The sequence below is a fragment of the Rhea pennata genome, chromosome 3 (assembly GCF_028389875.1).
Source record: "Rhea pennata isolate bPtePen1 chromosome 3, bPtePen1.pri, whole genome shotgun sequence".
In the NCBI taxonomy this organism is placed as follows: Eukaryota; Metazoa; Chordata; class Aves; order Rheiformes; family Rheidae; genus Rhea; species Rhea pennata.
In genome coordinates this window covers 31,995,167-32,022,258 of record NC_084665.1, presented here as the reverse complement: position 1 = coordinate 32,022,258, position 27,092 = coordinate 31,995,167, and the positions used below count along the sequence as shown (strand labels likewise).

Here is a 27,092-nt window from a genome sequence, read left to right as displayed (position 1 = left end):
AACCTAGTGTCTTGACTTTCAGCAGCCTGGGAATTATATTTTGAACCAGCATCTTCAGCATGCATTTGAAAGTGTCTGGCTTAGCTAGGGTTAAAAAGAGAGTCTCTCCTAACAGAACTAACTTGGCTAAGATGGATGCCTTGCACATGATGAATAAATGAGGCTTACTTGAAGCAAGGCATGTCTTATTTACTGTACCATTTTAGCTGCATCCCATTCAGTGTTTGGTCACAAGAATCAGAGATGCTATTGTTTAATGTCTATATTGCTGAGATGCAATGCTTTTTTTCTTTAGGGTCAATATTAAGTCTCCTAGCCCTATTTTACATAGCATGTTAACTACAGAATGGGGGTAATACTTTCTTTTTGTGTTTCCTGCTAATAGAATAATGAATCTGTTGAGGTACATATTAGTAAAATATGGTGGCAACTAATGGCCTTGATCTCATACTTGAATACTTTGGACACTTATCTGAAGGTATTTTCAATACTGTAAAACAGTTTAGATAATACAGTCCTTAAGTCATTCTAGGCAAACTTCTAGATGTATAGGAATGCTCTAAAATAGAAAATTCAACTCCTGACAGCTTGCTAAGATGCTAACCTTGATCTAATTTTGTAACTCAAACACGGTGAAGCTTATGTGCCTTACTGGAACAGCAAGAACAAAAACGTAAGTAGTTGAACATTGTGGTAAAACTCCCAGGAGTGATTAAGTTTTTCTAAATTGCAGGGTTAGGCTGTGAGGTGGGGCCTAGGGCTGTGCTTAAATGATGGTGTAATGTGTGCTAAGTCACAGTGCCCCTACTAGTGTAATAGAAGGATGACTGTGGTAGGGTGGTAGTCCTTTCCAGCAAAAGCAGCTCAGCAGCTGCTGCTACAGCCTGTGAAAAGTCTTAACAAGGATCTTGTAACTTGCTTGAAGTGGTGATAGGAATCATCAAACAGGACTATAGATGGTAGAAGTAATGAGAGAAGATACCAGGACACTATGGACCTCAAGCGAAGTCTCAGCTTGAGGTCTATTTCAGCAGTGAAGTGCAAGTCTGCGAGCTTTCTTGAAAAGGTACTTTCCTAATCTGTTGTGGTTGTGTGAGATTTTCTGGGGAAAATTTATCACAGTATGTGGAATAGTAGCTCATGAGCTTGTGTTAGTCTGTTGAGATGTAGCTAATAAATCAGGGACTGCCAATGTGTCAGGGAAGAAGTTGAAGGCTAAGAGCATGCCAATGAGGTATGGGTAAGGCAAAACCATTTGAGGGAGACCATACTTTAGAAAGCAGAACATAATGCAGGAGCACAGCTGCTTGGACCTGTATGAAGTAATGCTGACTGGGTGTTTGGTCTCGGAGTTGTTGGTCTGTAAGATTTTGGCTCTGCAGAGGTAAGCTAGATGAATCCTTGCTGCATTACATTGGACCCTTCCAGGAGCTGCTAGTTGATCAGTTGGATGCAGCGGGTGGCAAAGTGACTACCCTGATATGTGTATGTGTAATACTTTTATTACATAAGTGGTACTGTCTCAGATAATCATGTGCCATTAAGAGGCAAGCTATAGTGAACTGTTAATAAAGTAGTATCTGTTGTATAAATAATGAGTTTCCTTGGCTCAGAATTAATCATGTCCAGGCATTGACAGTATAAGATGGAAAGCAAAAGAGAAAAATGACCAGGGATACTGTCAGATTTCTCCTTTAAATACTGTGTTTAAAAATGTTGTCAGAGTCTTTGTGTCTTAATAGATACTTAAGGAAGCTTAATTCCAATTCCAGGTTAGTCTGTGAAACGATTTTAATAATACAGACACTTCTAATTAGGTGTTCAGTTTGCCAAAGAACTTCTGTAAAGTGAAATTTTAAAAGTAATTGTACTCTTTTCCAAATGAGAAAAGTAGATATTCGAGATAAGTGAGATACAAATACACTGGGATGTGCAGTTTAGGTAGGCAATTGTCAACCAAAAGGGATAGTGATTGAAATAGTACTGCATAATAAGTCTCTATGTTTCTTAACAGAATACTGAAAAGGAAAGAGAATCAACTTTGGGGCAGAGAGAGAAATGGTGGCGAATTTACCTTAGAGTACGTATATTTTTTTAGCTCATATGCATCTCTTCAGCTATCTTTTTCTACTTATACCTGTCACTTTATCATGAATGCAGACTTGTGACTGGAATGAGAACAAGCATTGCACATCTTCATTTCTTGATTCAGAAAAAAATTCTTAGTTGTTACTTGCAACAATAGTCACACTTTGTCAGGTTATTTACCCTGTATTTTTGAAGAACTGAGTCTCAAGTATGTCTACACTAAAACGAATGCATTTTTAAGGTCTCGCGATAAACTTGCGAACTAAAATCAATGAGGAAATACCAGGGGAGCCCTGAATTTCCAGTTTTCATTAAGTGCAATTTTAATTACACCTTCAGGTGATGTAAATTGCTGTTTTTATTTTGAAATTGAGGCTTCTTTCCTTGGCTATCTCTTTTAAAAGAAAACAAAACCCTTCTATTGCTTTCTAAATATGAACTTTGCAGAACAGAACACTTACTTTGGTGCCTTGGTAACACTAAGATAACACCAAAGGAAACTGCCCAAAGATCTAGTCCAGAGGGAATACCTTAAGATCAGATTTTTGAAAGACCTGAAAGATTTGTTTAAAAACAACTGTAACGCTAAAAACTGAAGACATACATTATTAATAAGCACTATCCATGGTTTTAGAGGAGTAATCAAGAATGGGTCTCCAGTTCAGTGGGTAGTAAATGTATACGAAATAGCAGATAGTTACCGCTAATAATACAAGTGGGCATAGGATGTCATGCAGTATCATGGTGGACTGACTTTTCTTAGGAGGAGTTGAGTTGGAAATAAGAATGCAAGGAAAGGGGACAGGGAAAAGGGAGGATGAATGAATATAAAGCTCAGAATCTAGGACGGAAAGAAAATGTTTGATGCAAACATCTAATAACCATTACAAGTCAAAGACCATGGAAGTCTTACTTGCTGAGTCCATGGTTGGTTCCTGAAGGTAGCAGGCTCTGGAAGTCCTAATGGTCTCAAACTGAAAGGGTGCTAGTTAATCTTGTTATTACATTTCTAGTGCCCCCGGCATTTGGGATCGAATCTGTTCTTTATATCGAGTGCTCTGATTGTGAAATCCTCATGTTGCAGATAAGAGCTAGAGACTTGGGGTAGGCAAGTACTTGCTCAGAAGTAACATTAATTTTCCTGTCAGGAGCTGCTACTTTTGTTAGTAGTAACAGACATCTTGATCAGTAAATCTCAGCACTCTGTACAGCGTTGTTCCCTTTAGTCATCAAGTTGGCGATCTTCTGGTGCTGGTTGGTTACTTGCATGATAGACAACCTCATGTCATCGTTCAGTCAAGTGTTCCCTTCCCTGTCTGACAAGCCCCGAGAGCAGATTGCCAATCTGCTGTATCTTTGCAGCAATATATACCTGGTCCCCTAGTACCGTCTTAAAAGGCACATGCTTCTTTTCAGCAATCAGAAAAATGCAACTAACCAGCCTTCAAGGGAAGGCATTTGTGCTATCTTTCTCCTTGGGAAGACTCTAGAAGAGAAGGCTGTTTCTGGAATGAGCTCTTTTACCTTTGCACTATATAATAAAATAAGCCGCCTTCACACTCGACTATGACAAACTGATAGATAAATAAAAAGAATTGCTAAGGTCTTTTCCCCTATGTGAAGCATTAGATCATCAGCAAACTCAGGCTGCATTTTTTTTTGTTTTTTTTTTTCCTCCCTTTTCTAAGTTATTTAAACCTCTACTACAAGCAAGTTTGTTTCTCTTAACAACAACAACAAAAAACCCGCACTGGTGGTTTTTCTAGCATTAACAACACTTGAAGCCTTTGAAAAATCACTTAAAAAAATTCCTTTGAAGCTTTCTGTATCCATAGTGGAAATGCTGCTGTTACCAATAATCATTCACATAGAACAGGGAAATTGTAATTGAGGCACTCATTCAAAGTCTAACCTGAAGCCCTAAGGTCCATGGAGTATTCACACTGATTCAAAAGGCCTTGAATATGCTTAAAAATAAAGCCTTTTTAGGGGTTAGGGTGTAGGAAAATTTCCAATAATATTTGGAATTGATTCACAAAGCATTCCTATGTCATAAGAATTTTTTGAAGTTTTTTTATTAATGTGGTAGAACTGAGATGGACTGCATAACTGATTTGTGCCTTCAAATCTGGGAATTCTAGGCATTTTTCTGAAATTAATGTTGAGATATATATATATATATATATATATAAAATATACACATAATATTTTTAAAAGCTACCCAAAATTAAATATGTCTTCTGGTGACTTTTGGCATGAGGAAGCTATTTCTGCCAGCCAGATTTGCAGGCTAGTTTGCAAGCAATAGCAAACAAGCACTTGAAGTGAGTCTTCCTCTTCTTTTAAACATTCATTATTCCACCAGTAGGAAATATTTTCTTAATTTTTGAAATGGGATGTAACACCAACACAAAGTTACGTCTCTGTGCTAACTTTTCCGTCCCCTTTGAAACACTCATGCTATAGCAGCATAACTGGATTGATGCTGTGAGGGGTTTCTTCAGAAAATGGCTTCCCTTAAGCCTTTAAAAATCTTTTTGTGGTTCTTCACTGGGCTTGGAAGAGATGCTGCAGAAATGTAGCATTTGCATTACAAGCTCTGAGGATGGGAACAGGTAGGACTTGATGTACTACTATCTCCTTTTCCATATCATGTGGTAGCTTCCTCCCCCTGCCTTTCCCTTGAACTTCCCTATGTCATCCTCTTCCCTACAGAAGGTTTAGCTAAGAAGAAACATCCCTATGTACTCTGAAGAAATCTCCATGCGATCTAGAGTGGAGATCCATCACAGAATGGCCCAAACTACCATGCTGTAGATTTAACATTTATGTGACATAAATTATGCTTAAAGATGGGTTTTCTTGCCAAGGTTCTGGTAAGTTTTATTTGCCTACTGAAGAGAGAGATAAAATGCTTATTGAATATCCTTATTGAAGAGTAATCTTTGCTACAAAAGCAGTGGAATTTGGACATATTGTTTGAGGGGAAGTTTTCATATCTATGGTTCTAACTTGTCCGACAGATCTCTCTCTCTCTCTCTCTCTCTCTCTCTCTCTCTCTCTCTCTCTCTCTCTCTCTCTCTCTCTCTCTCTCTCTCTCTCTCTCTCCTTTTCTTTTTTTTCCTTTTTTTTTTTTTTTTTTTTTTTAACTTACTGGCTGACAAAGCACATTGGAAGTGTCTATTCAAAGTCCCTGTCCTGCAGCGGACTTTGAGAGAACAGTGCCTCCTAGCAATCTATGGAACAAGCAACTACTGAGATAATTTGCTGAATAGTCTTAAGCAAACTGGTGGTTCACAGAATCACAGAATGGTTGAGTTTGGAAGGGATCTCCAGAGATCACCTAGTCCAACCTCCTTGCTCAAGTAGGGTCACCTAGAGCATGTTAGACAGGGTCGCATCTAGGTGGGTTTTGAGTATCTCCAGAGAAGGAAACTCCACAACCTCTCTGGGCAAGCTGAGTTGTTTTCGGAAAAACCTGACATAATTACATCTTGTATCAGAAGCAGGGAGAAAATGCATGCAATATTCAACTCTGTTTATTTTGCTTCAGCCTTTACCCAGCCTTCTCTTCTGTACCTAATCAAAGTCAGATGTTTTCACTGAAAATGCCAATAGTTTCATTCACTATTAACAAAGTAGGATAAAAGGAGTTGTTCAAATAGTGTCTTCTGCTTTAGTTCCACTTTGCTTCCTCAAAGTGGAGAGGCAGACCTTATCTTGCCGATGATTGAAAGGCAGAAGTTCATTGCTGACCTGATAGAGCTCTGGGAAACAGACTCGGGTCTGTCTTAGTAAGAAACTTCTCTTAGCTCATAAATATTTCACACCATAGCTCTGGACTGATTAGCTATTTCAGTAATTTTCATTAGAAAACACCTCTCCATTTTTAATAATTCACTAGTGACACAATTAGGATTCAATATCAGTATGTGTTTTCATCAGTCTTTGAGTAACATTTTAATTAAAATAAAGAATTTAAATGGGAATTTACAATGTCTTCGGAGAATAAGCTGCACAAAAATTTCACCTGCTTTTTGTCCTAACCAGCCAACACCAATACCAGGTACTTACGCAGTACGAGATTTTCTTCAAGAAGCCCAGCTCAACCCAGTGAAGCCCACATACAGTTTTAAAGGAGAAGGCAGAAGGAGAATACCCATCTACGAACGAACAGTTGATAACTCACTACCGAATGTTTCTGCATACGTTCCTCCTACTTTTATAGATTTGCTAGGGAAAAAGCTAGCAACGTATTCGTTTAAAAACTTACCAAGAAGAAGTCCCAGTACCTTATGTTTTAAAGACAAGGTAAATGTTTATGTATATCTTTCAAAGTGTAAGTGGGTGAGGGCTGTAGAGATCAATATTCAGTAGAGAATATGTGGGCTTATTGTCTACTGCACCTGAGTTTTAAAATGTGTCCCTTACAACATTTTGCTTTTGTGTTTTAACAATTTCTACATATAAAATTATTTTGTATTCCCTCCAGTTAGAGCTTTGAGTGGCGTAGTCAAAGGTCCATTTGTTGCCTACTTGCCATATTTCCCCAGGCCTTACCATCACCATCCCCTTTGTGGATACAAGCAACCCCAGAATACTCATGCATATGCAACTTCTGCACTTCCTTCTGTGTCAAGCAGAGCTGCTGCTTCATTCTCCTTATTTTTCTTTTTCTATTCAGAATATAGATAGAGCAGGTGGGCTTAGCTGTTTGACGATTCCCAGCAGTTCTGAACTTCTCTGGCCCACAGCCATTCGCATGAAAGCTTCAGCTTGCTAACAAACATAGAAAAGGTGTTGGACTCCCTTCAGCTGCTCTCAAATCCACTGCTCAGAGTCTGTCTTCTCGTTATCCAATTGGGCAATACTTTTGCCCTGAATCTGTTCTTGAGATAGCAAGGAGAACGTGAGACCATCTCTAGAGTGACAGGTGCCCAGTAACAAAGCCCTTCACTTCTGAAGAACAGAGTTTTTACCTTCTCAGTGACTGTTAGATGACCTTTACTTACTTACAGCAAATAAATAGTAGAATAATGTTTATGTTTAGAGAAGTTTTGTAAAATTATTCAGTTAGTATTAACATGTTGTAGGGAAGTGGTAGTGTCTCAGCTCTCTTGGGACTTCTACTTAAGCAAGATCAGAACTTTGAAAGATATCAGTGCAAAATGATGGGCCATATTTGTGAGTCTGAACTCTGGGAAGAAATCAGTAGCTTAAGTCAGACTTCCATGTCCTATCATTTTCTTTTCTATGCTGACTTTTTCTTCCAGGATACTAACATTGCACCAGGACAGTATGACATCAGCTCTCCTCCAGTTCCCATGTTTGCTTCCAAGTAAGTAAATCAAACTAAAATTACACGATGGGAAAACTGATTTGTGTACTTCAACATTAGAGCACACCTGTGACTCTCATTTGTACACTTCAACCAAAGCCCACTGGAGTCCCCCATTAACTTCAGTGGTATCTGGATCAAATCCAAGTCAGTATCTTGAGCATCTCTGGGATAGGTCCTGATTCAGCATATTTTTAAGCACATGCTTAAGTCCATACTCATTCAATAAAACAATTAAGTGTGTGATTAACTTGAGTAAGAGGTTGAAGCCTATGCAGAAAATCAAGCATGAGTGTTGCTGAACTGGAACTCAAACAGTAATTTCCATTTGAGACTGTCTCCAATGAGCACCCTGAAAAAACAGAGCTTCTGTTTCTGCAGAGCACATAGCTCAGGCAGACATCACAGTGATCACAACTTTCAGACCAGAGCTAGTTAAAATCCGTTTTGAAGGTAAAAAATCCTCAGGCTTGTCTGTGTACCTGAGTGGGCAGTTTGCAGTGAATTCTGTTATATTACCTGACAGCATCCAGAATGAAAAACAAATAATCATTTTGTGATAAATATATCGTGTGTATAGATATATACATGCTCATATATATATGCATATAACTTCATATAGTTATATAAAAGTGGTAGAAACCATTGCAAAAACTGAAAGTAACAGTAACAACAGTTACTCAAATGACCATAATTGCTTCTTTTTCAAAACCTAGACAGTTTATGTTTCGTTCTGCTGTCCAGAGGTCCTCAAGTAATTACTTCACTCCAGTAAGTACTATGCAAATTAATATTCCCACTAATAAAACAAGCATGGATATCTGAACTGCAAAAATAATACCTTACGTTTAAGTCATGTACATAAATTGTCATGTATTAGCTGAGGTATAGGAACTCTGTATGTATGTTCTGAGCACAGGCAAAGTAATTCACATCAGCTTAGCCCACACATCAGCTAGAGCTAGTGACTCTAGCTGAGATGGCTGAAGAAGTTACCTGCCCCAGTTACTGATTCTCATCCTATCCCAGAGGTTGCCCCTTCCTGCAGCAAAGCTAGCAGGACAGAATCTGTGCCCACACCTCAGCTGCTTCATTGCCAAAGCTGATTCCTTAGTTTCAACTGCAGGAGAAGATGAGTTTAAGTTAAGGGGATGGACTTCACTTAGAAGTTGCTCAAGCACTGATGATGTTTCCTTCTTTTGACTTCAGTATGAGTGACAACCACAAATACAGTGTTGATAACTGTTTAAAATATTACAGAAAAATATAATAAGCTTATCTATGAATTCCTTAACAATCAATGATAACCTCATCTCAGCTGCTGCATGATACCCTATTACCCTCATGACAGTTTATTCACAGTCTTGTGGCCTACACAATTTGTATTATGTAGTACACAAGGTCATTGATCCTTTAAGCACAGCTTGTGTTGCATGATTGTCTTTCTAGTGTCAATGAGATTGCTCATGGAAGAAGAGTGACACATGGGCTCATGTTTACAGGATTTTGGCCAAAAGGTCTTAGGAAAGCTATTAAAACTCCTCAGCTTTCTCGTTGCGACTATTTGGTCTTGAAGGCCCTTTATTGTGTGCATACTGAAAAGCAATGTATGTTGTTGCTATTGTTCAACATCCTATAAAAAATAGAAAAGATAAACAATATTTTTTCTTCCCTTGTAAGGGTTATAAGAACTAAGTGGCATCTACCAGATTTAGGAGGACATGTATTTGGGGGATATGGCTAAAATGAATTGAGAACAAAGATGACTCAAAGTATGAATATTTCTTCAGCTGAAGACAGGAGTGAGTGGATTAGATGCATGTCATGTCCATGTGGCAGGAAAATGATTGGCTAAAATTCCTTTCTTGCTTAAATTACAATTCCATAAAACTTAAAATGCCCTCAGCCTTTGCAGTACTGATGCTGATCCTAATCTCATCAGTAATAGTACTCTAGCACATGACTTCTGTAACACAATTCCAGTTTTAGTGCAAGAGATCAGAATCAAGGCCACCGCTGCTCCATTTTAGTATTTCACGCAAAATATCCTGTATGTTGTTTATTAAATTGCCAGCTAGACCTATGGTAGCAATGTCAGCCCGTGTAACTCTGAGCTAGCTATATTTCACACCTGAGCCTCACTTAATAACCTTCCAGTGACAGAACTTCCTGTAAAAAGAGCTAGTTGGATGCGTTTTCTCTGAAGAACACTCAAGTTATTCTACCACTAGATTGTTACCACTAGTTTATTACCTCAGGGGCAACTACTTTGGACAAAGTCACTGAGCTTAAACAGTTGGTATCTAAGTTTACCTGACTGAATTTGCTGAATTAGAAAAGGAAGAATTAATGCAATCCCTTCCTCCAGCAGAGCTAAACAATGGTCCATGCTGAGCAGCTGGAAAACAGCAAAGTCTCCAGTCAATACCACTCTTTACAAAATGATCATCTGTCATGGCCTGAGTTAAGTACCTAAGGGAACGTCTGCATGATCTTTTTCAGGAAGGCGTAGACTTTCTCTGCTCGCACCCCAAGCAGGTGCAAGCTCCAGGCTGGCCAGAAGCTGACTAGCCATATTAGGGTGGCAATGAGCCTGACTTAACATACTCAGCCTCCCAGGAGGATTATTAGATCAGGCTTGGCACTCCGCTGGTGAGGACTATGCTCCTGACTCAGAGTGGGTCATGTTCAGGGGGCAAAGCTCAGCAGAAGCAGTTTGCAAAATAGACACGGTCTGTGGAAGAGACAGCCCAAATACTGCCTGGCCTAAGCATTTCACTTTCCCTAGCCCAGCATGTTTTAGGTTGTGTATCCAGTTCTTAGCTGTTCAGCTCCTCTCTTTCACTGCACAGGGAACATAAGCACCTATCTCAGCAATGTAAATGACAGCACTTCATTTTGCTTTTAGGTATGGTATTATTAAGTGTTACAATATCTAAGTCCCATTTTGGACCTGGCACTAAATATTTATGTGGTATTTTGGATCTTGCTCAAGGACCAGAACTTTACTTTTTTTTAAATCACATTTTATTAGGAAACATTTGGTTAGGCCTCTATTAATCTCTCTGCAGCTGACACTCAAACCCGTCTGTGCAGCAGTTCATTTCAGCTCCACTAAACACTTTAATTATGAAATGCCATTTCTTGATTTTCTGTTATGAAGTGAACATAGAGTCATCACTCGTTTCTATTTTTGCATGAAAATGATTCACAGTGTGGAATGTACTGTACTACAAAAGGAATGGAAGAAAATAGTTCCATGATACATGTTAGGAGACAGAAGCACTGGCTTACTGCTGTGATTCACGCATGTATTGCCCAGGCATTCCAAAAATGGCTTTCTTCACAATTAGCCACAAAATCTGTAAGCCTTAAAAGGAAAACCTTCGATCTAAGAGCAAGCAATTCCGGCAGGCTGCTTGAAACAAAGGAAGGTGATAATTCACGGTCAGACGAAAAGTCAAAACTTACCGGACATCTGCTCGTGATTAACTTTATAATCAGGCAGCCCAAACCAACAGTCTTTTCTCTTAAACTGAAAATGCGTACTGTGTTTCAAGCATCAATACAGTCCAATGAGAACTGATCATTTATATGTATTAATGCCTCAACCATAGCATCGCTGCCCCTTAGGCAGCTACCTGTTGAGTACAGGGCATGTAAAGGAGAGCTGAAGTGCAGCCCTGCTGCTCCGGGAGCTCGGGGGCTGCTGCCCACATATTCCCCACGGAGCACACTTGGCAGAAAGAAGGCAGCGGGTAGGCAGAGCCCTGGCAGATTGCTCTTCCCCCAGCACAACTGAAAAGTGAAAACAACACTGCTGAGAGTACTCCGCTGGATGTCATCTGAAATATGAAAATGTGGGTGGTACTTCCCTCAACACTTCTGCATTTTGCCCTTCCCCCATCTCCCCACCCTCACGTTTGGCATAACCAGGTGCATTTCAAGGACAAGATGCTCCTTAGGAGGCTTTTTATGAGGTCCAAGGATTTGTCATCTTTGACTAGATGTTTGCAGCAGCTGGAGATGGAGCGAGCTCCAGCTAAAGCTGGTGACTTCCCAGCTCATCAGTTTATAAGCAGAGTAGTTAACACGTCTCCTGGGATCATTTGAGATATACTTGGCAATGAATCTTGAAATATATACACAAATATACATATAGAAGCTTCTACTGGAAAAGGCAATTTGTTATAGCTGCTAATTCACTTTTTAAAAATCAGAATCACCAGCAATAAATGTTGTGTACATTTTTCCCTTTCACTGTCAGGAATTCATGCTCAACTCAGCCGTGGTCTTGGTGATATTTGTCACCGTAGATAGACCCTTTTTCCTTTGGGAATCTATTTGCCGATCAATAATCCGAAGATATTGTTAATTTTTAGATGTCTGATAGAAATGAGAAGAGGATTTTATTCTGTGAAAGAAATTACTTGTGTATTCATAATTCTAGAAAGAAAGGTACCTTTAAGAAATAAAATAAACATCAGTACAGTTCCTCAGTGTTTATTTGAAAGTATAGCAAAGGATTGTGTCAGTACAAAATTATCAAGGGACAGACTTTCTCAGTTAAATAAATGCTAACCTTTTATTTGAAAATCCTCTAGGATCTCATTAGCTGCTCAATGCCAGGCAGCCTATTTTGATAGGAGAGTCATTCTGTGTAAACAGCAACTTCTTAAATGAGTTATTGATACTGCCACTATACAATATTTTGCAACAAATGAGCTGTAACATCCTTCAGAATTGCACTTCTAGCCTTGAAATTTCAGCCCAAATCTGCTTTATTGACAGATCAGACCTGTTTGGCTGCTGGTTTGGAGAATGGCTTTACACTTTCTGTTTATTTTACTGTGTAATTGTCCTGTGCCAGAAATCCTTCTCATTTAACCTCGAGCTAAAACACAGTTATAAATGGTGTCCATACTGATATTTATATCAGATACCCTATGTAATCTCAAAAGTGATTGCTTTCCTTCTAAATCTCATCATAATAATGCCACAAACTATTGATGGGGGCTAGCTTTTCAATTTCATAAATGCATATCAACATCCTGTGAATAGCTTGAAATACAGTTACGGTCAGGAAAGGATTTTGTACAAGCAATGTCTCTGTGTTCTGCATTAATTCTGAATTATAAACATAACATAATATACAGAAGTCCTACTTTCCAGTTGTGTGTTTTGGTTTTTTTTTGTTTTGTTTTGTTTTTTTTTGTTTTGTTTTGTTTTGTTTGTTTGTTTGTTTTAATCCTGGTATTAACTTGCCAGGAGAAGGCTGCTATTAAGAGTCTCATGTCTATTGCTGTTTGTCGCCTCCTCTACATATAAAAATAGTTTTTTGTCATTTCCACGTTTTATATTTCCTACGTTCATTTCACTAAAAAAAGAAACAGTCTTTAACAATGGTGATTTTGGTGGTTCATGACTATCAGGATTAAGGGTTCCAGGTTTTATCTGGGGTCCTCAGATCTCCTGAACATGCCAGGAAATGCCTTTCCCCATTAATCATCTTTGCTTAACTAATCATTCTCAGGTCAAATTTGCTAAGGCTTATAAATCAGGAGCCCAAATCTTTTTCGTTGAGACCCAACTGTTATTCAAAGAAATATCAACACTTTTTGTTTTGGCGTGGTGGGAGGAAGCATCGGCCTCCAAACGTGGTTTGGTTATGCTTCCCTGCTGCTAACACTGAAAGCCTAACCCAGTCTTTGAAGCAGCATTACAGTTTCAGGAAAGGCGAAGGATTGATGAAGAGGATAAGAAGTGGCACTGCCCCAGAGAAGCCTCCTCTCCATCACTTGAGCAGGCTACAGACATGACCCCTTGCATGAAGCCCCGCACTGCCCTTCCCTGTAACCCAGCTGTGGTTGTCATAATGACATGGACATTTTGCAGCTTTGGCCTTCAGCGCTCCAGTCCACTTCAGTGAAGTTTTGACACTTGTTTTTCTAGTGCTCTGACAGTGTAGTGTTTGTCCTACCACTTCAGAGATGTGCTTGCCTGATCAGGATTAAACTTGGTCTGTCTTCTCTCACTAGCTCCGTTGTTTTCTTCCCCCTGTGCACCAGGACCCTGTGTTTAGCAGGTCTCTTGGTACTTCCTCATAGGGCCCATATACTCAGTGCTGGAAAACTGTTCCTCTTGCTGGTTCTAAAAGCAGAATGGAATTTTTTCCCCATGCCTGCCCAATGGTAAGCTTCCGTTCTTTGAAGAAAGGGGAAAACATCCCAGTAATTTAAAACCCATTCCCATGTGACATAACAACATCCAGCCAAATGGACTTGTTCATATCTTCCTCTGACCAGGATATTATCTGCCAAATGTATACAGGAATGCATCTGCAAGCTCAGAAGAAACACAGCAAGCTTTTCCACTTCTCCGGGAGACTGCAACACATCTGTTTCAGTCAGGGTCTATTGGGAGTGGTATTAGGTGCTTGTACCTTGTTTCTTACTTCTCTTCTGGCACATATGTAATAGCTATTATTAATTATCGTAGACTGAATCCTTCTCCTGGAATAATCAGCCCTCAATGAAGTAGTTGTAGCAGCAGAAGGGCAGTATTTGTACTGATGGTATGGCATGTGCTGGCTAGTATGTGGGTTGGCACATACTCCACCACACCACAGCCATCTGAGGTCAAAATTCTTGAAGAGCTAAGAGATATCTATTAATATCATTCTAAGTACTGTGGCTGAGACCCAGTTAAGAAAAAATCTTCAAGGAGGCATGTTTAGAGAAGCAAGATTATGTATTTCCTTTCCATATTATGAAGACTAAAAATCTTCTTTTATTAGAGGTCATTGTATCATCCCTGGGTCAGTGTCAGCATGGTTTAGCTGCTGTGCAAGTGACAGTTACTGCGTACATGAGCTCTGCCAGAACCCTGGTCAGATGACTTTTCTGAATGCTTTTCATTCATAAACCTACTTTCCTTTGTCATCTGCCACCTTTCTTGGGCTTTTCCCATGCTGCTTATGCTTTTTTCCCTCTTCCCTATCTTGACCATAGTGTTATACTTAGCTTACTACCCATTTTTATCTCAAATATACCAACTTTGATCTACCTAATTTTTTGTTCTAAGTTACTGTCATACAAAAATAACTAGCATGAAAGCTAAGGAAAATGCTGCTGGAATTTAAGAAAGAAATCCAGTAAGCTTCTTTCTTTCGTAATTTTCTTATTTACTGTTTGTCATAAAGTCGTTATGTGATCTTTAGGATATGGAGCCTAAGCTTCTCATAGAGGATCACGTGAGTATTTGATGGCACATTCAGACACTGAAGCTGATGAAAGCTAATTCTTTCTTACACTGCAAAAGCATCATGCAATCTTTTGCTGTTCATCTCATGACATTTTAGATTTAAATGGGGCTTATGTGGTTCATGTATTGGCCTTAAATCATCCACAGGCTGTCACTAAGCATTTTCTTAACAGCTGTTCTTTCCTTTACTTAATTACTTATCAAATGTCAAAATGTGATGGCTGAGTGAAATGTCCTGTTATCTGAACAAACCCTAACTTCCCAATCCTTTTCTGTAGACAAACATAATGAAGCGCTATATGAAAAAGCTTGAGATGTTCTGAATGCACAAAAACGTCATTCTAAACAGAACGATCAAAAATAAGGTGGGGGAGAGGGTAAGAGTAATAAATAGATATATATTAACCTATTTAATGGTTATAAACAGACTTAGGATCACAGCTTTTAGACATGATGTTTTTACTCCTGGAGACACATATGAGATGCATTTATGGAAAATCATAATTCAGAATTGACTAGTGGAAGTTGCTGGATTTTTTTATTTAAGTATTCTAAGTACATTTGATTTGTACAGGAAAATATACATTTTCATTCTAGATGTGACTTGTAACCTGAAACTTCTTGAGAAGCAAGCAAAGCTGTCATAATTAATCAACATTACCCAAATATACTATGGCTAAAAATATTGTTTGTTTTTGGTTTGAAACAGATTTGAAGATCGAATAATCTGCTCCAAAATATAGACTCCAGCTCATTTCCCAGTAAAAATATAATGGCTATTAGAAACAAACATACAAATACAAAGAAAATGCATTACATAATATGCTAGAGCTATTTAAGCATCAGTGATTTTCCTCTCCACAGAATTGCTGTGTATTTTCTTAATGACTGAGATCAGCATCCAAATATAACTAGAAATGCCTTTTCTGAATTGCTTTGATTGTGGTGAGGGTTTTGGTTATTTAGGCTTAAAGTTAACTCTCAAGTTCGGGCTTAAAATGAGATGTGAACATGTAGAGGAAAACAGAATAGTCCACTGCAAGGTCTCTGTCTTGTGAACAAGTGATATAGATAGGACCTGAGTTTCGTATCAGAAGCGACTTTACTACTTAATGCTCCTAGTTAGCTCTCCTTTCACCCTGAAATAACAGAGATCCTGAACTAATCTGAGAGCCTTACACCAGTCTCTAACAAGTCTAATCAGAAATAAGCCTTTAAAGTGACATTGACAAAAAAAATGGGGGGGTCACTACATGTTATATATTTGTACCAAATACTTTAGCTCAGCAGTATGAGCTACGTATTTTATACATAGCAAGTAAAATATTACCTTGCATGTGTTTCTCTGAATGAAGATCAGGAATCAGAGTAACTCAGGAATGAAATACCCATTTGTAATCCTGCTCTGAAAAAAGTCTAAACTTGCTTGTATGCTGAAAGACTAATGGTTAAAAAGCCATAAAGAAAGGAGAAGAATCTCACCAAGCCCCACAGCAGCTCTATTTATGAGCAAAGACAGGGGGCTATGGTTAAAAAAAAAAAAAAAAAAAAAAAAAAAAAAAAAAAAAAAAAACATACATACATACATACATAATGCTTGACAATGTATTTGCTGTGACATTGGCATGTTTATCTGTGTTAGTTAAAATGAGTGTTAATTTATAATCAGCTGTGATTGGAATACTGATCCAAGGCATTGAATTATTCACCATAAGAAATGTTCCATTAATCAGTCCAAGAGACTAAAGGACAGTTTTAAAAAGTATATATATAACTGCCTAAAGATGCTAATGATGTTCTTAGGCAATTTTAAAAATCCTAGTATAGAGCAAGCAACTGCGTTTCTTTAAAAATCCTTGCTTATTCTGAAATCATTACTCATAAGAAGTTCCTTCCTTGTGCATTAACTTCCCTAAAAGAGCCTGCATGCACAAAAATAGTGTGAGTAGTAGTATGGAAGCCCAAAAGTCATTGTTTTAAAGAGCCTATTGAAATTAAAGAGACCCCAGAACTGAGAAATAACTATCCCCTTTTAATTCTAAAAATAATAACTTGACATGAATACTGCAGAATATTTTCTTTTGCTACATGCTCATTCCATCGGCTGGGCTGAGGACGTGCTGGATGTGTGGCGTGTTGGGAAGCCAGGCTGCTATAGCCTGAATGCACTGAGCAAAAATACTCTCAATCAACATCAGTGCAGATTCTTTATTGCTTGATTGGGGCCATCTTGCAGTTTCTAAGAGCTATTAGGCATGCTGTTTGTTTGAAAATGGAAGTAGTGAAAAACAGACTTTCAATGCATCAGGATGATACACATCACGGTTACTGATGCTCAAAATATTGTGAGTTATACATTTTGAGGAATACGTTTTAGGAGCTTTTATCTAACTCCAAATGGCTTTTGCCGTTGATGGGCAACCTAAGGTCCATGAGTCACCCGGACACATAATGACTGTGGCTAATAATTGTGCGGTGAAGCAATTGTGTAATTTGATGTTAATAGGTTGTTGCTCAAGCCTATTGTTTTCTGTGATGTGAGGACTACACTCCTGGTGTCTCTGCCTCATGACTAACCAGAGTGATTTCACTGTGAATGGAATATGAAATCTTGTGAAATCCTGACTCCACCAAAGACAATAGTGGAGTCTATTCAGTGAGGACAAAATTTTACCTGCAAAATCTAGCTCTGCCCAACTCTAGCAAGTGAGAAGATGAGAAACATGGGGCCAGTGTACTCTTATGTCCTCTGTAAGTGAACAGGGTAAAATGCTTGCCAAACCAGCTGATACCAGAGTCTTGAACACAAAGATACTTTCGACAATGTATTTCCAGCAAAGTCAGCAGGACCTTCCCTGAGCTGGTACTGGAGGGAATAAGGAATAATATAGGAGATATTTCTTACAAAACTTTCTGAGTATCATCTCCTGCATTTTCTGAGCCTGTAGGACTTTTATCCTATCAGCATTAGTTGCCATGAGACGAAGTAAGGCAGCCTTCAGCTGTTTGGACCTACGACATCTGATGTAAGAAAAGTCCTGCTTGACCTTTGTGCTTAAGCCATGATCTCCAACTGGAACTAGTGAGGTAGATTATCTCAGCAAGCTGGAAAGCTTAAAGCATTCCCAGCCACCTCTGGGACCATTCAGTTGAGATGATACACAGAAGATGCCACTATGCGCTGTTGGGTTTGGGGGGGTTGCTTGGTCGCTTGCTTGTTTTTAAAGACCGAGGGAGGGAGAACAATAGAGAAGAAAGAGAGAATGATTTTGGAGGAAGCAAATCAGCGTACGCAGCAGATAGCTAGAGAGCTCCAGTCCCTACTTCAAAGTACATCTTACAGCTTGCAGGCCACAGCACTAAGATACACGGAAGTGCCAAGTCGTGCCTCACTGACTTTTCTGGGTGTAGTAAGGGAGGCTGCATATACTGTGGATTCTTGGGAGGGCTTACGTTAGTCTGGCAGAGAAACCTACTGTGCAGGAATCCTGCTGCAGCTCACTTGTAAAATAGGCCTTATAGTATTACAGCTCTGCTTGTTTTCCTCATGGCAAAATGTAAATGTCTGGGCAACAAGGCAAAAACTACAGAAGAAACTTTGAGTGCAACAGGCTTAGGAACTTAAAGTTGTCACTGTATGTGGCCGCATAATCTTTGAGTAAATTTAATTCATTTTTAATGCTAACAGGGGCTGTTCATTCCTTCTGTAAACCAAGCCAGCTAACTTCAGAAGACTAATATTAGATCTCCAGGTTTGTAAACTTTGACTTCATGCTTTGTTTAGGGTATAGGACTCTCATGCAAATTGCAGCACAGAAGGAAAAAAAAGTGCAACATCTGGTCTGCTTTTATAACTTCTACTCTGATGCATGGTGGCAAATCCATTTAACTAAGCTGTACAAAAACATCATCACTTCTGCTTAATTATAAATCTGTTGCATGTCATTTTGGTTTTTGAAAATGAATATGGATAAACAGTCTTACCTCTAATCTATATTGATCTCTATCATGAAATGAGCAGATGATGAGCTTGAACCATGCAGTTATATTCTAGTGCATTTCCCATCTGTACAGAAATGAAAAAATGTTTACTGTAATTAACACCAAACACTTCAAGTAAATGATTATGGTAGGTAGTAAGCAAAGCAAAAAAGAAATGTAAAGAGCAAAATCACGTATGAGAAAACATTGTTCTGTATTGTCAAGGTCAGTTGACATTAGAATAGAGAGGGTAGGAAATACACTTCTGCATTTGAGGAATGGCTTTTGTTCTTCCTCTTGGCTAAATGCGTAAAGGTGAGCATACTGCTCAGCATCTAGGTGCTTCGGTCTTGTTGCATCTTAAATAGAGATAATAGCTCTCTAAAATGGGTCTGGTTTTACCCTGATACTATATTAGTGAGCAGAAACAAAGTCATTCTAATATTCCAGGTCTACAACTAGCTTGTGGAAGAGACACAGCTAGAGGGCTGGAGAGGTAATAAGATGCAAACAATCAGCATTCAGTTAGGGGAGATAAAATGGGAAATGGCCCCTATCATAGGCTGCAAAGGCAAAGCATGCACCAACCTTCATTCTATGAGGGAAGGATCTCACTGGCGTGGGTTATAAAAATCACAAAATCTTGAAATGCTACCTTGAAATTTCTGTCTGTGAAGAAAGTAGGGTCTTTCAGTCAAATGCAAGGGTGTGAGTTTATTGCATTTAGTTGACCAAGAATTCCCCGCTAAGATCATGGAATTTCAATTTCAGAGCTGTATGTGTCTCTGTTGGCATCTGTCATTCATTTAACCTGTCATTTCCATCTGCCTAGATTGGAGAAAAAAAGATCTTTATTCCCTCTACTTTCTACTCATCATCACTTGTCTGATGTAATTTTTCTTTTATATAAAATATCTTAAATACAAGCAATGTGATTAACACGATAACCACAGTGATCTACATCCAGAGAAAATAAACCTTGGTGACCATTGGCTTTGGTCTGTTTAGACAGTGGTGAAAAGGAAATACGTATGAGAAGGGATGTGTGTTTTTAGTTTCCCCAAGAATAAGTACTATGAAGAGTTCCTAATCAGCTACTACTTAAAATTGCCATAGGTGTCTGGACATTCAAGACAACCTTGGAGCCAGCTAGCACATGCTTGACTCCATCTCTCTCCGTATGCCCTCCATGTGATGAATGTTATTTAGAAAACTACAGAATGCAACACAATCATCTTTCCCTTGAGACAGTGATGACCGCAGTATGTTTATCTGTTCCTCGGAGAAGAAAATGTATACACATCTCTGCTTTTTTCTTAATTTCTATAGCTGCAGGAGATCATTATTTTATTTCAATGTCCTATTCCAAAGACATTCTGTTTTACAATCCTATAAAATTCAAAATAACATAAAAAATGCTTATATACCTATTAGCTATGGAAGTTTTATAGGTAATACTTTGCACATTTAAAGTTAAACAGTTTAAAAAGAAATCCACTGTCACTTATTTGTGCTTGCTTACTTGCATTACTTTTCAGCTTGGATAATATCAATTAAATGGTTTATGATTATTTCACATTGAATTTCACTCCAGGCTCCCCTTGCACTAGCATAGCTCTTCAATGGTTGAGTGGCTGCAAATCCTGTAGGGAGAAAGTTTATTTCTTTGTTGGAAAACAGAGTTTCTTTTGGAATGTGTTTAAATTGCTCGTGCCTGCTGATCGATCCTGCTCTTTATCACAGACCCATTGACATGTTGGCCCTGATACTGTAACAGAGGCCTTGTCAAACTGCTGCTCTGGCTTGGAATCCCTTTCAGTCTCAAAGAAGGAAATCCTGGCCCTACTGACTGCCAAGAGTGAGGAATGAGTAAAACAAAACAAGTTAGAAAATATAAGTAACTGAAATGAGAATTTGGCCTTGCTGAATGGCCAAAATCCTGCCCCATCTGGTGCATAAGTTGTGGATAAAAGGTGACTTGCTGTGTGGCCTCAATCATGCCCTGCTCCATGCTCTGCCCTGCTCCATGCTCTGGTCACCATCACTGCAAAAGAGGCAAGTGGTTTCTTTCTCCCTCTCTCTCGCTCTCTCTCTCTCTCTTTTTTTTTTTTTTTTTTTTTTTTTTTTTTTTTTTTTAGAGTAGTATTCCTGAAAAAAACTGGGAAATAAAAATCACCTGTATTACTCTTGTTTTTAGTGCTATCTACTAGATGAAGACAGTGGTACTAAGAGCAGAGTGCAGATAACGGGGTTACAGCTGGTTGTCTCAGAAGTAATTATATTGCAAAATTAGAAAATAGTGATTCGTGACCTCTTTTCAAAACTGCAGTGATCTGCAGGCCTGGGAATGAGGACTTGTGCCGTTTCTGCCCCTGACTTACTGGCTGGTCAAAGAGAGGCCAGTCGGTGCCTGACACAGCTTGGATGAGACCCGGGGCAGCAGCACCCAGCAGAGCGTGAGGCTTCCTCCTCCCTCGCGCTGGTCGGCTCCTTGCGAGCAGCAGCGGGGATCAGGATGTGGAGCAGGTGATGTGTATGCGTGCGTAACGTGGTGCTGTTCTTTACTATAACCAGGTAAATTTTTAAATAGAATGTTTCACCCTAATTTGAGGCCACCTGGAAATTTTCGTGAGTTACTCAAGAAAGGGATGTAATAGGAATCCACCGCTTAAGAAATCCATCTTTATTTGCTGTTGTAGAAAGAAGGCCCGGGACCAGGTCACTACGAAATAAAGAAAAAAACATCTCGCACTGTGTGCTCATGTTTCCAGTCGAAAGTACCCAGGATGCTGCCAGTCCGCTCAGTGAGTAATCTGAAATATTATCCGATAAATACTGTGTCTCAACAGCCTGAAATTAATCACTCGGGGTCATCGCTAAAAGAAACAATTACAAAGAATCAGTTTCAGAAACATTTCCTGGGGCTGAGAAAGGTGAGACTTCGGCAGTGGAAAGAAAATACTTTAGAAGAGGGTTAGCTGGGCAGAAACAATGCGCTTTTGGCACTGAGGTTTTTGAGCACTGGTACAAGCATTTCAGCCATTTATGTAAACCCAGCTGAGGCTGGCAACCACTCAAATTGTGTTATCAGCATGGTATATAGCAGTAGGTTGGCTGTGGCAGTTGAGCTTGAGAGATTTTTCTGGTCTGGGTACATGTGAGAAAGGGGGAGAAGAGAGGCATGTAGACAAATTTATCTTTTGGGGAAGGAAACTCAAGGCTTGCACCCTTCCACCATTTCTCTTTTTTAGGTTAATGTACCCATAGATAGCACGGCCTTCTACTTTCAATAGCATGTGTGCAACGTTGTACAAAATGCTGGCAATGAGTAGGCTGCGACCAGGCCTGCTGAGTGCTCTTTCAGGCCCCCGGGTGAATGAAACAGTAGCCTTCTCCTCCTCACCCTGCAGTAATTCCCTTCCTTTTCCTCTCTCTGGAGCCCTGACTCCTTAAGTTTTTTAAAACCTAAATTTGGGCTGAGGCTGCTACAAGCAGCTGAAACAGGCTGGAACAACAGGAGATAAAGCAGATAATGAGATGGGATAATACTGGGGAGCAAGGTCTGTGATGTTAAGGGTCCATCCGGTTTCTCTGGGCTTTGCCACTTCTCACAAACCGATCAGTCACTTCACTCTCACCCTGTCTCTCATACTTAGCCTTGATTTTTCAGAGATTTATGCCCCTACCTCCCTCCAAGTGCATGAATCACAGAATTGAATCAACTGGGTTGTATATCCTTGTAAATATGCAACCTCTGCAGATCTTCCTGGACATTGTTTCTAGCCTCTGGAGGCAGCATGGCTCAGTAATGGAAATGAAGTGTGTTGACCATGGGCAAATCATCTAATCTTTCTGCAATTCACTTTCCCAACTCATATGTAGAGATAATGATATTCTCATCCTTCGAAGACTGCTTTTGAGATTTCTGGGTGAAAATGGCTATTCAAAGATATATGGCAAGGAGGCTCAGTTCTTCTCTGGAGGTCTCAGGCACTTCTGCAACACAATACTCAAAAGTGAGGTCCTTTTCTAGGAGTCCTAATTTGGGAGTTTACTACTTGTTCCTCCCTCATTTACTTGATATTTCTTGTTTTTTCCATCTGTACAGGATACACCAGGGCCTGGAGCCTATGAACCCACAAGACAGTTTCCAAGGCAGCCACGAACTATTGCTAGCTTGGGTCAGGAGCACAGCATCTTCTTCAGCAGTACAGCTGGGTTTTAGAATAAAACATCAGCATGCCAATGTATGAACTACTGATTCTGAGGGAAGGCAATATCCCCTCTCTCCAGACATGTTCTTCCATCACATTGGACTCACCATATACCATCTACCTTTGCCAAAAATCAAGGGATATCCAAAAGAGCGTATTTATTTCCCGTTCTCCATCCAGAGAAAAATGGGGCCATCATTGACAAAAACTGACTTTTTAATGAGTAGCATTGTACACTTGGTGCAAGGATACCCTGAGAAGTGGTGCCACGTAACACATTGATGGTAGGAGACCCTCCTGTTCGTAATGGGCCAGATCCAGCCTTCACCAGGAGCCAGGCACCTGGGGGCCCTGCTCAGCCTAATGAGGGGAGACTCCTTTCAGCTAGAGCAAGTGGGGAAGAAAATAGCCTTTTTCCTCAGATGCCTGGGGGAGGACTTGTTCTTACTGTGAGGTCCAGAGGGGTGGCTCCTTCCTGAGGGCAAGCGGAGGCTGTGAAGAGCCATGGCTCAGAGCAAGGCGTGTGGTTAGAAGGTGAGTAGCTGTGAGGCTGGGTAGTGCATGTGCGCCCTGCACAAGGGATGAGGTGGAGGGTCCACATGGAGATAACGTGCCAGGAGGAGCCACCTCTGCAGTGGGGAGGCAGCAGTTTGTCTGGAGAGACTGGCCTGGTGTGGGCAGCCTGGGCCAGCGCTCTGCAAGTGTTTGTGCTGCTTGGCATGGAGGGTTGGGTCGGAGGGGAATAAGGGGGCTGGAAAGGGAGAAATCTGAGAGGAAGCTGGGGAGAAATGGAAAGTGAAGTGACAGTTACAGTCCAGGGAGCTCAGGGGAAGGGCAAGCATTTAGGAATTAAGGACGGGATGAGGCTGAAGAATTGCTCAAAAAAAAAGAAGCATAAAACCTGAACAACCTTGTGGCAAGGCAAGAAAAAAACTTTTTTTTTAAAAAAAAAGGAAAAAGAAAAGAAAAGAAAAGAAAAGAAAAGAAAAGAAAAGAAAAGAAAAGAAAAGAAAAGAAAAGGAAAGCTAAATGTTAATCTGAAAAGAAGACTCTAAAAACTAAAGAAAAATCCTAATTTGATGGCAATAAAAGAAGGACCAGGCTATGGAAATGTATTTTCTGTCACTAACTCAGGATTGTACTTAGGTCAATGAATAGTTTAAAGTAGCGAGCCTATGTGTGTGTGTTAAGTACCTTTCGGATTTGGGGAACTGGTGGGAGTACCACTCTCTACACTGGTTAAGGTTGCTAAAGTGTTTTTACCTCTATCTTTGCTCCTTCTCTGGCACTTGCAATTGCTTCTGACTTTTTGAGACTCAATATACCAAGCTGAACTCTTCCAGATGTTTTCCTTTTGAAGTCAGCTTCGCGCATGTAGACTCAAGGAAAACCAGTTCAGCCATTTTAAATCAGGAGTGGCCAGTGTTTCCTTGTTCTGGTTTTAAATGTTTCAGAAATGCCTTCTAACCAACACGGTTGTCTTGCAAGGTGTGAGGACCCTCCTCCCTCCTTCCAGAGGCTTCTAAGACTGAGCACTTGACAGTGATGGAAAGTTCACTTTTTTGTTGTTGTTTTAGTCATTTTCTTGAAGTAGCTCTAAAAACAGAGGATGGCTCTTCATGAAATGCTACACGTGCTGTAGATAAGCTTGCGTGCGTTCCCAGAGAGGGCTGAAGTTTTGTGTTTCTTCTTAGAAGAGAGAAATAAATAATAGGGCCTTAATACTACAGGTGAAGCAGGGCACAGTCGAAGGAAAGCGTGGAATCAGTTTAAATGAAGTATATAAATTCATAGAGTATTAAATTCATCACTGTTGCTCTTTGCTGAATCTGTGCAACCCTTCTGGAAGCGTTACTAAGTTTCACTAAGCGCAAGATGAGATTTGAAGTCTAACATGTGGTTGCTTGCTTGCTGGTCTGAGGCACTGGGGTGGTGGTGGTGGTGGTGGTGGTGTTTCCTGCTGCCAGTAATGTAGTTCAGAGAAGGGAAGGCAGAAGCAAGTGGGGAGATGCTGGAGCAAATGCCATCATCTGCCTGCACGGTGTGGGACCCAGGCACCACGCAGGTGGAGGTGTACTGTGAAAATAAACCCTGTAGATTGGGCTTGTCCGGTGGCACCGAGTTTCTGGAAGAAATATGTCAGGAACTGGGTAGTAAAGCTTGCTAAGGCTATTTATAGAGACCAGAAACTTTTTGGCAAGATCAAGGAAGTGATATGCCTTTTTTTTTAACTGCTCAGGCTGGCATAGAGGAGAATAAAGAGAATTCGTGGAAAATCTGGGGCTGTGTAAATGGAGAGGGGCTGGCAGGATGGGGCACGTCATGCTGTTTGCCATCAGCAGAAACCTTTCTAGAAGTGCTGTATCCATATGGCTCCTGGTACTCCTCAGTCAAGAAAAGCTTTCTGGAGAAGTTTTGTGGCTGAGACTTGCTCAGGAAACACTGAACTAGCTCTGAAAGGCAATAAATGAGCTGCCTCTAAATCTGACAGTCGAACATGTATGGTAGCTTTGGACTCCGGCACGTGACGATCTCATCTGCTGACCAGCCCTTGCGCTGCACATGCTCGTGCCGATATACCACGCGAGTGCTGTGTCTACCTGCTAAGAGAAGGGAAAAGCCCATCTTGACTCAGCTGTGGCTTTACTTCTGTCTTGGGGGGTGCTGCTTTCTTGGCAGATGAGAAGAGGGCCTGAGTCAGGCCAGGTACCTGGATAAAGCTGAAAGAAGGGGAGCCAAAGCGGGTGCATGTGGTGGCTGCGGTGTGTTCTTGCCCTAGGTTGCCTTCTGGAGGGCGAGCTGTCGCTGGAGCAGTTCGCGGCGGCCGCCACTCCGTGTGGGGAGTCCTACAAACAAGATATGACGTAAGAGAAATAGGAGAACTGTGAGAAACAGAGGAAACTGGCGGAAAAACTGCCTCTTTTTCCCTGTGAAGTTCCTCACGGCTTTCCACCCGGCTAGGAGCAAGGGTAGGTCCTGCTGATGCACCCAGGGAAAACTAATTTTGCGTTGTTCCTTCTTGTAATGGAAAGATATTGGCAGAAAGAGAATGGAGCAGATGGGTGTAGCTGCCTCCAAGAGGTAAAGACAAATGGGGAAATGCAGGGGTGGGAGGGACATCCTTATCAGGCATGATAAATCTCTCTTTGATTGAGACACATCAAAGCAGAAAGCTGTAATATCTTCTGGTATTTCTTGCTACAGGAAGTCTTCAGGCTATCACCAAAGGGTTGTGTCCACACAGAGGAGATTTCCATGCTAGATGGGACTGGTTGTCCCCATGCTACCTGTCCCTGGGATGCGCATCATCTTGCGAGCACTATCCAGATGAATTCTTTGTGGTGATACTGTAGGCTCTGCTAATCAGTAACTAGCTGAGGATCTGAGACAAAATAATGATTTACTGAGCACATTTGGGCACATGGGAATCATTTCAATTATGGCAATAACGTGACCTGGTGGATATCAACCAATTTTGCCAGTGGCCTGCTTGTAATCTTTGCAGCACAGGCTTCTTGAGGGGTGAGGGAGGAGATATCTGTTGGGGACTGCATGCTCCCTAGTTTGCCTGCAGTTCTGTGGAGATACTAAGGAAGTGCAACTTCTATTTTAGTCCCACTTTGTGCCCTGTTGCACATCCAAGGACAAGTTGCATCCCCGTTCTCTGTTAGCAATCCCAGCTGTTACCTAGTTAAACTGTAAGCACTGGGGGGAAGGACCCTGCAGTTTTACAGTGCCTAACACAGATGAAATCCAATCTCAGATCAGACTTTGGACTCTCTTGTGATCTGAATAATCTAAAGGTCATTGCTGCTGCAGAGATTGGATGAAACTCTCATCCTAAGGTAGGGGAGAGCTTAGGTGGCCGTCTGTTTCTGTGTTGTGAGCTCTCTGTGATGTGCAAGTTGCCTGATACCACATTTTTGTAGCATTCTATATGGAATAGATTACTCTGTCCTCCATCTAAATGCCTGTGATAAAGTGCATGTTGAGGAATCTGATTTTACATAGGTGCCCTTTTGGGCAGATGAATTATTTTGAATTTACTAGTTTGAGAAGATGCAAAGGGTTCTTGCTTGTTTTGCTGTACTGTGTCAGACTCGCCAGAATTGCTGGTAACACAGCTCTGCTGGAAAGACCTTTTTCCTCCCCTCTAGCACAGAAAGGACCTGGAAGGGCTTTTGAGAGGCACTTGGTTCAGGAAAGGA

At 40.4% G+C, this 27,092-nt stretch overlaps 1 protein-coding gene across 1 annotated transcript; it reads left to right on the top strand.

Moving 5' to 3' along the window:
- Positions 1 to 4,940: 4,940 nt before the first annotated feature.
- On the top strand, positions 4,941 to 25,752 carry STPG4 (sperm-tail PG-rich repeat containing 4). The gene is made up of 7 exons (XM_062571307.1): positions 4,941 to 4,964; positions 6,139 to 6,399; positions 7,362 to 7,426; positions 8,143 to 8,197; positions 21,370 to 21,474; positions 22,779 to 22,878; positions 25,664 to 25,752. Exons 1-7 carry the CDS (start codon positions 4,941 to 4,943, stop codon positions 25,750 to 25,752), a joined length of 699 nt encoding a protein of 232 aa, XP_062427291.1.
- Positions 25,753 to 27,092: the final 1,340 nt, after the last annotated feature.

Excerpts from the sequence above, each read along its gene's own strand:
- STPG4 (XM_062571307.1), top strand. The coding sequence starts at position 4,941 with ATGGGTTTTCTTGCCAAGGTTCTG. Across the intron at positions 6,400-7,361 it reads CCTTATGTTTTAAAGACAAG|GATACTAACATTGCACCAGG; the intron begins GTAAATGTTTAT and ends TTTTTCTTCCAG. Across the intron at positions 8,198-21,369 it reads CAAGTAATTACTTCACTCCA|AAAGAAGGCCCGGGACCAGG; the intron begins GTAAGTACTATG and ends TTGCTGTTGTAG.